We start from the raw sequence: 11,901 nt of genomic DNA on the forward strand, positions 1-11,901 counted from the left end.
GTTTTTAAAGAAATATACGGGAGCAGTTTCTGCCACCTTTTAGAAACCACAGAGAAACTGGGGGTAAATGACATAAAATGCACCGGGCAGGGGAGCTTTCTTGAACAGGAAAGTCAAAGCTATCAGGAGCTCTGCCAACAAGCTGGACAAACAACTTGTCCTCCAGCCTAATTAAAAACCCATCACGTGAACACACAACGTCCTCTGAGGACGCCCTACTTTCCAGGTGTCAGAGCACCGGGAAAATGCAATTACTGGTATCGGTTCAGTCTCCCAGGGACCGTTGGCCGTTCCTTGCAAGGCCAGCTGTGACTTATTTCAGAAGCGGCCACGTGAAAACTCCCAGTCAAGAAAAGCCAAATTTCTGGGGCCGGCCCGGTGGTGCAGCGGTTAAGTTCCCACATTCCGCTTGTCGGCGGCCCGGGGTTCACCGGTTCGGATCCCGGGTGTGGACATGGCCATGCTGTGGTAGGCGTCCCATATATAAAGTAGACGAAGACGGGCATGGATGTGAGCTCAGGGCCAGTCTTCCTCGGCAAAAAAGAGGAGGATTGGCAGCAGATGTTAGCTCAGGGCTAATCTTCCTCAACAAAAAAAAAAAAGGAAAAGAAAAGCCAAGTTGCATGTCCAACCAGGTTTGCAATGAGTCTGAATGCTGAGAATTCTTACTTCCGCTGTTGTCGGGCATCCCAGGCTGTGGGTGATAAGGGGGTTTCGGCCTCGGGTGGATATCTGTGGGGAAAACAGCATTGTGTGTTTAGAAGAGCAAAATATCCTTCCGGCACGAGCAGCCTATGAAACAAGAGCATCAGCCGCATCGTAGATTTTACGTATTATTCACATGGGCTGTTCATGGTTTTATAGATGATTGTTGACCGGCTAAAAGTCGCTTAGCCACTAGGAGGAAAACCTCAAAACCTGAAACTGAAAGCATCACACACACACACAGAGAGTCCTTTTGTCCTGGAAGCTAATTTTCGTGCAAGAAGACGGCAGACTAGCTGCTTGCAACACGGGGGACTGCGATCCGAGGTTCTGGAAGATCTTGGATTCATTTACCAAAATAGTGACACCTGGTTTCCTTTCAGCCCCTCCTCCCACCTCCTTCCCGGAGAAAAAGAGCGCAACACGATTCGACAGTCAGTGGGTGCCCCTCCCAAAGCAGCTTAAAACGTGACTGTGGAAGTAGGCGCCCATAAATGAGGCATAGTTTTTTGGGTGCATTTTCCAATTGACGTCAATATTGTCTTATTCTGCATGTTTCTCTCTCTCTTTTAACGGCTTCTTATATATGTATATTTGGAGAGATGATTGACACGTGACATTGTTAGTTGGGGGTGTACGAAACAACGGCTCGCTATTTGCATATGTTGAGAAAGGATCATCACGATCAGTCTGGCTAACGTCCGTCCGTCCCAGGGCCCGGCCCGTGGCCGAGTGGTTAAGTTCGCGCGCTCCGCTGCACTGGGCCGGGATTCGCCGATTCTGATCCTGGGCGGACCTGGCACCGCTCCTCAAGCCACGCTGAGCGGCATCCCGCAGGCCACAACTAAGAGGACCGCAACTAGAACATACAACTATGCCCTGGGGGCTTTGGGGAGAAGAAGAAAAAAAAAAAAAAAGAAGAAGAAGATTGGCAACAGATGCAAGCTCAGGTGCCAATCCTTAAAAAAAAATAAAAATCCCATCACCACGCATAGTTACAAAACGACTTTTTTTTCTTGTGATCAGAGCTTTTAAGATCTCCTCTCTTAGCAACTTCAGCGCTGAGATATTATTAACTACGTTTATTATATATTTTGAGATGCATTCATTCTGATGCACACAGACCTACTTTCAGATTAACAGCTCCACTGCCTGATTCCACAATGGCCAAACTGATGACTATTTCATTGTTTTGGGGTTTTTTGGGTTTTTTTTTTTTGCAAACAATGGTGCACCCCTCCGTTCCCTGCTTTTCTCCTCGTGCGGAACAGCATGACGTGTGGCTGGGTGTTTCCTGGAAGCTGAACTGGTTGGGGGTGGGGAGGTGGGTATGCTGGTATTTAAAAGGCTCTTCAACTCATTTTTTGGGGTTATCACCCCACCAGCAAGGTTTACGCAAATCGTTGTTTCCAGACCTTGAATCCATTAGGATTGGTTTGCATCTGCCTTTCACTGAATGTGCATGACCTCGAGCGTGTTTTTCTTACAAGCGTGGTTTCCTGTTTCTGAGCTGCCTGCACACGGCCCCTCGGCATGGCTGTTTGGATGTCTTAGAAGCAGCATCTACATATTTCGTACGTTAAACCTTTGCTGGCTATGTGAAGGGCGTAGAGCCTCTTTTAGCTATTCCTAAAATTTTAGCATCATCTAATTTTCCAATTTTTAAAAGTCTGTTGCTTTCGGGATCTCACCTCAGAAAATTCTCACGACCCTGAGGTCGTAAGACACATCCCTCTATTTTTGCAAAACTTCTAACGTGTTCCTTTTCACGTTTAGGTTTTTCATCCAGCTGCCGTTTATTTGTAAGGATTGCAGGACGCTGAGATTTAATTACTTTACCCACAGGAGCAGCCAAATGTCCCAGCCCGGTGCACGTGGAATCATTCTGTCCCCACTGTCTTGTAGCTATGACCCGTCCTGGACACCAAGTTAGAATTCGGTCCAAAGTCCATATCCAGCCCCTCTGAGCTGGTTCATTTCTCTGTCTGCCTCCGAGCCCCTGAGTCCGTCCTTCCTCCACTGACCTGCCACCCAGCCCTGGTCATGCATCCGACGTCCACCTGCCCAAAGGCTCTATGTCCGGGCTTTCCGGTCTGATCTGATGCTCAAAAACGTGTCCATCCCCAGACCAACGACATTCTGTCCTCCTAACTAAATTAGCTGTGCTACAACCGTCTACACTGCGTGAGGCGGGAAGTCCAAAAAGAATAACAACTAAGAATATACAGTCACAATGAGACATCCCCTTACACCTGTTAGTATGGCGATTATCAAAAAGGCAAGAGAGAACAAGCGTTGGAGAGGACGTGGAGAGAAGGGAACCCTCATGCACTGCTGGTGGGAATGCAAACTGGCGCAGCCACTATGGAAAACAGTACGGAGATTTCTCAAAAAACTAAAAACAGAACTGCCATATGACCCAGCTATCCCACTGCTGGGTATTTATTTATCCAAAGACCTTGAAACCAATAATTCAAAGAGACTTCGGCACCCCTATGTTCACTGCTGCATTATTCACACCAGCCAAGTCTTGGGAATAACCTAAGTGCCCCTCGACGGATGAATGGATGAAGAAGATGTGGTACATAGACGCAAGGGAATACTACGCAGCCAGAAAAAAGAAGGCAGTCCTGCCATTTGCAATAACGTGAATGGATTCTGAGGGCTTTATGCTGAATGAGATAAGCCCGACGGAGAAAGACAGATACCGTATGGCCTCACTTGTATGTAGAATCTAGAAAAACAAACAAACAAATTCATGGCTGCCGAAAACAGATTGGTGGTTCCCAGAGGCCGGCTGGGGGGGGCGGGCAAAATGGGTGAAGGTCGTCAAAAGGAAATAATCCTAAAAAAAGAATGTGTTGTTTAGGTACACACATCTAAGATAAAACAAAATGAAAGAAAGTGAGGGAAATCACCCATAAAAATTCTGTATAGTGTTTACCTTTGATGAGGGGACAGGAAGAAAATTTCTAGGTAGACGTATGTTACCGCAAAGTATTGGTTCTTGAATTCATCACTAAATTAATTATAGTATGAAAAGGCTCTGCCTGCACAAAGATGATGGAGGGGCGTGAAACAAAGATTAAAGTTTGTCCAAATTCTGTGCAACTGTATATATCTTTGACTTACATTTTTTATTTATTTACATCTATGATAATTAATGTACATTATTGCTACTTTTTAAAATGTTTTCCTCCTTTTCTTTTTTTAAATTCTTTCCTGAACTCTATTTAGTTAATCAAGTCTACTTTATTCTTCATTTTTTTCCTCCTCATCTCGTGCAGGAATCAAGCATTCAATTTCTATTTTGAACAAGAGTATTTGAGTTTTAAAACATCGAAATCCAGCAATGCTGGGTTACCTGCGCTGGATTCTCCTTCTCGACCTCCCTGTTACCGTTTCCTAGTATTTAACTTAAGAGTTTAATTGCATTTTCTTGTTAAAAAAAAAAAAAAAACAACTCATTGACTTTAACAGTTGATCATCATTTAGTTTTACCAACATCTTAGTCCCTACTGCTTTTTGCATCCACTCTACCCTTCTGGGTTCAGATTCCTTCTTACTGAAGTACCACTTGGAAGTTCTTTCAGTAAGACTCATGAGGGGACCAGGTTCCCTCCGTGCAAAGGCAGGCTGCCATAGGGACAGGACAACTATTTTTAAATTTCCTGGCTGGAAAAGCCTATTCTGGACATCTCGTAGAAATGAAATCACACACTATGTGACCATTTTTTGTCTGGCTTCTCTCACTGAGCATCGTGTCCTCAAGGTCCATCCACATTGTAGCCGTGTTAGTGCGTCATCCCTTTTCATGGCTGTATAATATTCCATCGCGTGGATGGAGCACATTCTGTTGATCCTTTCATCCATCGATGGACGCTAGGGTTGTTTGCACCTCTCAGCTATTAGGAATAGTGCTGCTATGAACATGTATGTTTATGTTCTTGTTGGAATCCCTGTTTTCAGTTCTTTCGGGCATGCACCTAAGAGTGAAATCGCTGGATCATGGGGTAACTCTATGTGAAAATTTTTGAGGAGCCGCCAGACCATTTTCCACAGCAGCTGCACCATTTCCCACCCCCGTCGGGAGCGCACGGGGGTTCTGATTCCCCCACATCCTTGCCACCACTCGTGATTTCCCATTTTTCGGTTCTAGCCGTCCTCGTAGGAATATAGCAAAGTCTGGGTGTGATTTCGATTTGCATTTCGCCAGACTAGGGTTCATTTAGCATCTGCTAACGGGAGATCACTTGCGCCTCTTTCACGCACTCCGAGACCCCATATCCTCACAGACCCCCTCCAAAAACACCAGCTCCAGGGCGTGGCCTCAGTCCCGCCCCGCCACGTCGCCACTCACCTGAGCTCGGCTTCTTGGTGGGTTCTGCGGATGGAGAGAGAAAACACACTCAATAAGCATGGAGGATGCATCCACAGCTCAAAAGAAAGAATCGTCAACACCCTGATAAAGATTGAAAATTTTAAGGCGCTAAAAAGTAAGTCGTGTGAACACGCATTCCATTGTGTATTCAGGGGAAGAAAAAAAAAAAAATCAAAGACGACACTCTTCAAATCTGTACCCACCGGTCCTGCCAGCAGCTGTGCAGGAGTCAGGGGCGAGGAACGATTTAATGAGACGGTCAGCTTGGCCCCTTAGCAAGTAGATTTGAGCAAAGACTTGCAGCAGGGGAAGGGGCAAGATTTCACAGCCCTTCAGGAAGACCCATCTTAGCCCAGAGCATCGGAGCAGGTGGGCGCACAGCGGGTACCACATGCCCCAAAAAGATGGTGTCGGGTCTGGTGAACCGTGATGGGCGAGGCAAAGAGAAAGCTGGAGAGAGCCCGCTCGCTTCTGGACGACGCTGTCTCATTTTGTTTCATGCACGCCTTGATTCATTCGATAAACGTTTATTGAGTGACCGTTGGTGCCGGAGAGCATGCATACGGGGCCATCACAGCGTCCCAAGCATTTGCAAAACCACAAGGTCAGCACTCATGGACGTGGATATCAGGAAACCTCGTGTTTGAAAGCTCCCTCTGCACTGAGCATCACGTCTTCAAGGTCCGTCCACATTGCAGCCTGTCTCAAGGAAGGAAAGGAATTCCTTCCTTTTCCTGGCTGAGTAATATTCCATTGCACGGATGGACCACATTCTGTTTATCCATTCATCCGTGGGTGGACTTCCGGGCTGTTTCTACCTCTCGACCGCTGTGAATCAAGCTGCTGTGAACGCGCGTGTACATGCATACGACTGAGTCCCTGCTTTCAATTCTCTCGAGCGTCTACCTGGGAGCAGGACGGCTGGGGCGTACGTCGGCGGTGTTTTTTAATCGGTAAAACACCGTAGGTGATTCTGCCCCTGAGCCTGCAGCCTGACCGGGGAGCGGGGTCTCAACACTGGCGTGCATCGTGAGCTTTTCCTGCCCCCAACCCCAACCCCAAAGCTGAAGCTGCAAAAATTAAAACTCCCCTCGAAGTATTGGCACTCACCGGGGTCATCCAGAGCATCCGCCAGGTCGAAGTCGCCTTGACCTGCCAGGAATACACACAGCGTAAGTCACACCAGGATAGGACGCTCAGGGCCCCGGTTCTGTCTCTGGGGTCGCCTCCCTTTGCCTCGTCCACCCACCGACCCAGAGATTCCCCCCTCGGCGCACTTCTTTTATTTTGTTTTTAATTCATTAGATTTTTTTTTTTTATTGCAGTAACCTTGGTTTATAACATTATATAAATTTCAGGTGTCTGTTGTAACATATTTTGCTTTCTGTGCATATTACATCACGTTCCCAACCCAAAGACTAATTATAATCCATCGCCGCATGCATGAGCCGAATCACCCCTTTCTCCCTCCTGGCTCCCCCTTCCCGTATAGTAACCACCATTCCAACCTCTGTTTCTATGCGTTTGTTTCTCATTGTTTTTATCTTCTACTTGTGGGTCCCATCATATGATATTTGACTTTCTCCCTCGGACTTATTTCACTCAGCATAATAGCCTCAAGGTCCATCCATGTTGTCACAAATGGCAGGATTCCACCATTTTTTATGGCTGAGTAGTATTCCCTTGTGTATAAATACTACATCTTCTTTATCCTTTCGTCCCTTGATGGGCACCCAGGTTGCTTCCAAGTCTTGGCTGTTGTGAATAAGGCTGCAATGAACACAGGGGTGTGAGTATCTTTATGCCTTTGCATTTTGAAGTTCTTTGGATAAATACCCAGCAGTGGAATAGCTGAATCATACAGTAGCTCTATCTTTAATTTTTGGAGGAATCTCCATACTGTTTTCCATAGCGGCTGCAACAGTGTGCAATCCCACCTCTTTCCGGTTCTTTAATGGAGAAAGATGAGGAATGTCACTCAAGGCAGCGGTGCAGAGGGGATCAAAAGACAGCAGGCAATTCCACCTCTGTGTGAGCACACCTGGAGGTCTTCCTGGAGGAGGCGACCTCGGAGCTGTTTCGAAGGCAGGAGCTGGTGGACCCACCCAGGAGACTTTCTGACCCCCGTTTTGAGCCTCAGGGGTGCTCCCGGGAAATTTGATACAGGGGGGCCCCTGTGGCCAGAATCCTGGGATATTTTCCTTTGTCATTAAGACAGAAGGGGTCTTGAATTGAGGCCCGGGCATACGCTGCCCCTCCCTCTCCACGACTTCCCTCAAAACCTTCCAAAAACTTTTCAAACTGTCCCCTCCTCCCTCTGCCCAACGGGCTCAGACGTTCTCGTGACGTCTGGGTTTCCAACTTGCTAAAAATCATAAAAGGAAATCTGCAAACTGGAGAGAAGCCAAGACCGTATTTTGGCTCAACTCAGAGAAGCTTCAGTGGGTAAAACAGGAGGTGAGGGGCCAGCCCGGTGGCTCAGTGGTTAAGTGCGCGTGTCCCGCTTGGGCAGCCCCGGGTTCGCTGGTTCAAATCCCGGGCGCGGACATGGCACTGCTTGGTAAGTCATGCTGTGGTAGGCGTCCCACATACAAAGTAGAGGAGGATGGGCACGGATGTTACCTCAGGGCCTGTCTTCCTCAGCAAAAAGAGGAGGATTAGTGGCAGATGTTAGCTCAGGCCTAATCTTCCTCAAGAAAAAAAAAAAAATGAGATGAGGGTGTCGTAAGAGACTGCTATCGGGCACGGGGTCACTTTTAGGGGATAGAATGTTCTAGAACTACATAGCGGTGATGGTTGCACAGCACTGTGAATGCCCTAAAAATCTCTGCACAGTACCCTTTAAAATGGTCAACACACTGACTTTTATGCATGTGCATTTTATCTCAAAAAAACAAAAATTCTTTTTAACAAGCCAAGGGTGGGCGGGCTGCCCCAACTTCCTCTCTTGCCCATTAAAACCCTTCTCCCTACACCCACTGGCCCCCTCTCCGCCTCTATCCTTGGAGAAGCCAAGTTGGAAGTTCTCTGAGATCCCGACCAATTCCAACGTCACTTTTTGGCGATCACAGTTTTTTAAACAGCTTTATGGAGAGAGACTTTGCAGAACGTACAATTTTCCCATTTAAAGCGCACCACTCAGGGGTATTGAGTGCCTTTTCACAAGGTCGTGCCGCCGTCGCCTCTATCTGATTCCAGAACATTCCATCACCCCAAAAGAAGACCCTCCCCAACCCCAGGAGCACGTGCTCTCCATTCTCCTCTCCAGGTCCTAACCCAGCCCCTCCGGCAGCCTCGGTCCCGGCGGCCGTGCCCAGAAGGAGGGAACAAGGGGAGCCCTGGATGCTGCTTCTCCTCCAGGCATGCACTGGGGTCGTGCTTGCCCTGGAGGAAGGTTTGCCGGGTCCAGCGTGGGGTCAGCCAAGCCCCTGCGCGATGCCAGCTAGGACGCCATATGGGCCGCTCTGGGGACGTCAGACCCCTGCACAGGGTGCATCCCCAAGAAGGGGGCCTCCTGAATCAGGACGAGCCGCAGGCATTGGAGTGTAGGGTAAACTGAGGCCAGAGTGCAGTGATCGGTGGCCCCAGGGACTGGAGGCTGGGGGCTGGTGCGATCACAGGCCCAATTCCACAGTCTGTGAGGTCCCACATCCCTCAGGACGCCCCTCTTCATCCCCGGGGGCCCCACTTCCTATTTACGGGGAACGACCTGCCCTCTCTTTTCTCCCTCTGGCTTCCTCGGTCCTCATCGTCCTGGCCCTGGGGTCAGGAGGCAACATCAGCCTCTTGGATCCCGACACCTCCCTTCCGGGGCGGCCAGCGGGAGCGTGCCTGACCCTCCATCCAGTTCAAATGGACGGATGGTTCATGCAGGACCCCGAAGCCTCTCAGCTACACAGGCCGCCCCGGAGTTTGCATTCCAATCGCCCTTGGTCGTTTACACAAATAACTTCCATGCCGCGCGGTGCCTTGTCCGTCCCAGCTGTTCCAGGCATCCCCCAAAATCTCCTCCAACCAGCTTGCCCGGCCACTCCCCTCATCAGAGACAGTCAAAGGCCTCTGTGTTCTTGATCCCCACCTGCCAGCCTCCATACAGTTGCACAAGATTGTTGCAGTATTCCTCAATATTGTTGCACGAGACAGTCAGGCGGCACCCGTGTGTTCTCAGAGAGGTCGCTGGGCCCCCGCCGGGGAGGTCAATGCATCCAGCAGAGTGTGGCATTCCTGACAGCCAGCCTCAGTTTACAGCAGGCCGCCCGGGGGGGCCCCCCTCCCGGCTTAGCAAACAACCAAAGGCTCCCCCATCCGTGTCCGAGTGCCTTCCCGCAGCCTCTTTCCGCTCAGAGATGCTTCCGATGCCACGGAGGGGGCGGCAAACACAGGGCATGTCGTGTCTGTGCTGCATGGCAGGGAGCGCGTGTGAGCATGACTCACGCATGTGGGGCAGGGCGTGGTGCCGCCTGGGTCTCGTTGCATAAGCCGGGCGGACTCCGGCCAGCATCAGGCGGCCGCGCGTGGAGATGACTCAGTCCTGCCGGCCTGGTGGGGATTCACCGGGAACCCTCTGCTCTCCGAAGACATTGGAGGGGGTCCCTGCCCGCTGGAGGGCTCCCCGTGTGCGTCAGGTCATAGACCATGCAGACCCTGGGCTCAAACTCAGGGGAAACGGTGCAGGGGGCGCTGCTCACGAGGCAATTGCTTTTCCAGCCTAGTTTTCCACTCCGAATGTAAGACGGGCTTGCCATGGAAGATTTGTTTCTTTTCTTTTCTTTTTCTTTTTTAAAGATCGGCCCTGAGCTAACACCTGTTGCCAATCTTCCGTTTTTTTTTCGTGAACTCCACCGTTTGCCCCCCCTCCGGGGCCTCTGGAACATGTTTCTGATCCGCTTTTCTGCTCTCAGCTAGCTCAGCGACTTTTAATCAAACCCACATGTTCCGGGATGGTAAACGCCCGAGGAGACAGCGGCCTCCTCTGTTCTGGGGTCACCACGCTGGGCTTCCAGCCGACATCCTGGGGAGGCGGCTCGTGCTGGTGGGTGGGACATCTTCGAGTCACACCCAAGACCCCCCACCCTCCAAAAACTAAAAGCTAAACGTCAGAAAGCTGCCCACCGGCGCTCGGAGCAATTGCATCAACTCTAGGAACCAAACCCAGAGCCACTGCCCCCTCTCTGTTCAGACTCCACCCTCTGCGAGATGCTAAGCTGCTTCACGTTGGAGTTTCCGTGCCCTGAATGTCCCCACTCCGACGCAGACCCTGCGGTTAATAGGACCAAGGGCGATTTTGCAAAGCAAAGAGCCGAGCTGTTGTTGGAGTAATAATAACAGGGCCCCGAGGCTGGTGCAGAGGAGAGAAAGCCTTGCAGCTCCAGGTTCCGCTAACCACTGAGTTATTTACTTGCATCTAAAGGAGACGACCAGCCCCAGGCGACCTCCAAAAAGAGGGAGAAAACAGAAAAGCACGCCACTCCCCAGTGCCCTGGCACCGATGACACCGGTTACCAGCGGAACTGAAACGCCGCCGAAATTAATTACCGTCAACCGCGTCCCTTCCCGTGGCTCGCAACCCGCTCGTGAACACAGACGCCTCTGGGGTTTTATCACCCCAACCAACGTCCTTGCATCTGCGTCCTCTCTTTAAGGAGCAGCTGCCCTCTGAGGCAAGAGTTTCGCCCGTTTCTTGACATCAGATTTTAATGGTTTCCCCCGAAGTACGGGGTTAATTTAAACCGGTCCTTCTGGGCTCAGCTGCCGCCCATGAAGCCATCTTGCGAGGCTTAAATCTCTACGACCCCTTTTGTCCTTGAGGAATCCCACAGCGGGAGGCCGGCGGCTTGTGACGTCACGCATTTGGATCAAGGCCTCCCAGAAAACCCATCTTGACTTTCCTCCTCCCGGCAAACCTTAGGAGTCCCGCTTGGGGCTCAGTTGTTTTTAAGATGTAGTCACAGAAAGCATGTGACGGCAGCTGTTTCTGGAGACGGCGTGAGTCACGGAGTGGAGAAAATTGGTAAAATTGGCCTGGGTTAGTACTTTAGGTTTAAAGGGAGGGTAAGAAGGAAGGAAGCACGGGCTGCTCCTTGGGCGCCCCAATCCTCCTTGCCCTCAGCCCCGGAGAGCAGCCGAGCCTCCGCCCAGAAGGTCGACCTATTGTCCGCGTTCTGGGCATCACAAGAGCCTTTTAGTGCAACGCAGATCAAAGGCGTCTGCACCCACGCAGAGCGTCCAGGAGGAGACGCGTTTGGTCACAAAGGAGGAAGCCACGATCGTTGCCCAGAAAAGCCAAGACGTCCGTGGCGAAACGGAGACGGGAGGAAAATGCTGCAGACTGTGTGGGGAGGCAGCGTTGGGCGGCGTGGCCTAAATCAGCTTTCCCAAAGGGACACAGGCTCACAGGTCCCCGGGGACGTGGGGGGCGCACACCCACGTGGGCGGGGCTGAGAGGCGGCGTTTCTCAGCAGCTCCCAGGGGAGACTGAGGCTGCTGGTCCGTGGGCCTCACTCTGCAGGACACGAACGTCGTGTTGGTTTCCTGGGGCTGACGTGACAAAGTGCTACACGGGGTGTACTAAGTACTAAGACGGGGCGGCTTCCACAGCACAGATGGCTAGCTAGCTGGATATGGATAGAGAGACACACACGTAAATACATATATAGACGAGAGAGACAGAGATGATAGATACGTACATACATACGTAGATAAGACGTGATAGAAAGATAGGTGATTGATAGACAGACAGATAGATGATAGATACAGAGAGATAAGATAGATACATATATAGATGAGAGATGATAGTAGATCATATATAGATGATA

General features: G+C 50.4%; 1 protein-coding gene across 5 annotated transcripts in view; it reads right to left on the reverse strand.

The window, feature by feature from the left end:
* XG (Xg glycoprotein (Xg blood group)) overlaps window positions 1–11,901 on the reverse strand; it is a 41,467-nt gene that overhangs the window by 25,663 nt on the left and 3,903 nt on the right. For 3 of the 5 annotated variants that reach the window (XR_006890295.1, XM_046673143.1, XM_046673142.1), the window contains exons 2-4: window positions 6,197–6,238; window positions 5,066–5,089; window positions 670–732 (exon numbers count right to left, since the gene is read on the reverse strand). Coding sequence is in view for 4 of the 5 variants with exons in the window: in XM_046673143.1 (XP_046529099.1) it covers window positions 670–732; window positions 5,066–5,089; window positions 6,197–6,238 (129 nt within the window). In the remaining variant the exon portion in view is untranslated. The remainder of the gene's footprint in view (window positions 1–669; window positions 733–5,065; window positions 5,090–6,196; window positions 6,239–11,901) is intronic. The other 2 variants (XM_046673144.1, XM_046673145.1) reach the window with 1 other exon arrangement.

Source organism: Equus quagga, chromosome 10 (assembly GCF_021613505.1).
Source record: "Equus quagga isolate Etosha38 chromosome 10, UCLA_HA_Equagga_1.0, whole genome shotgun sequence".
Lineage (NCBI taxonomy): Eukaryota > Metazoa > Chordata > Mammalia > Perissodactyla > Equidae > Equus > Equus quagga.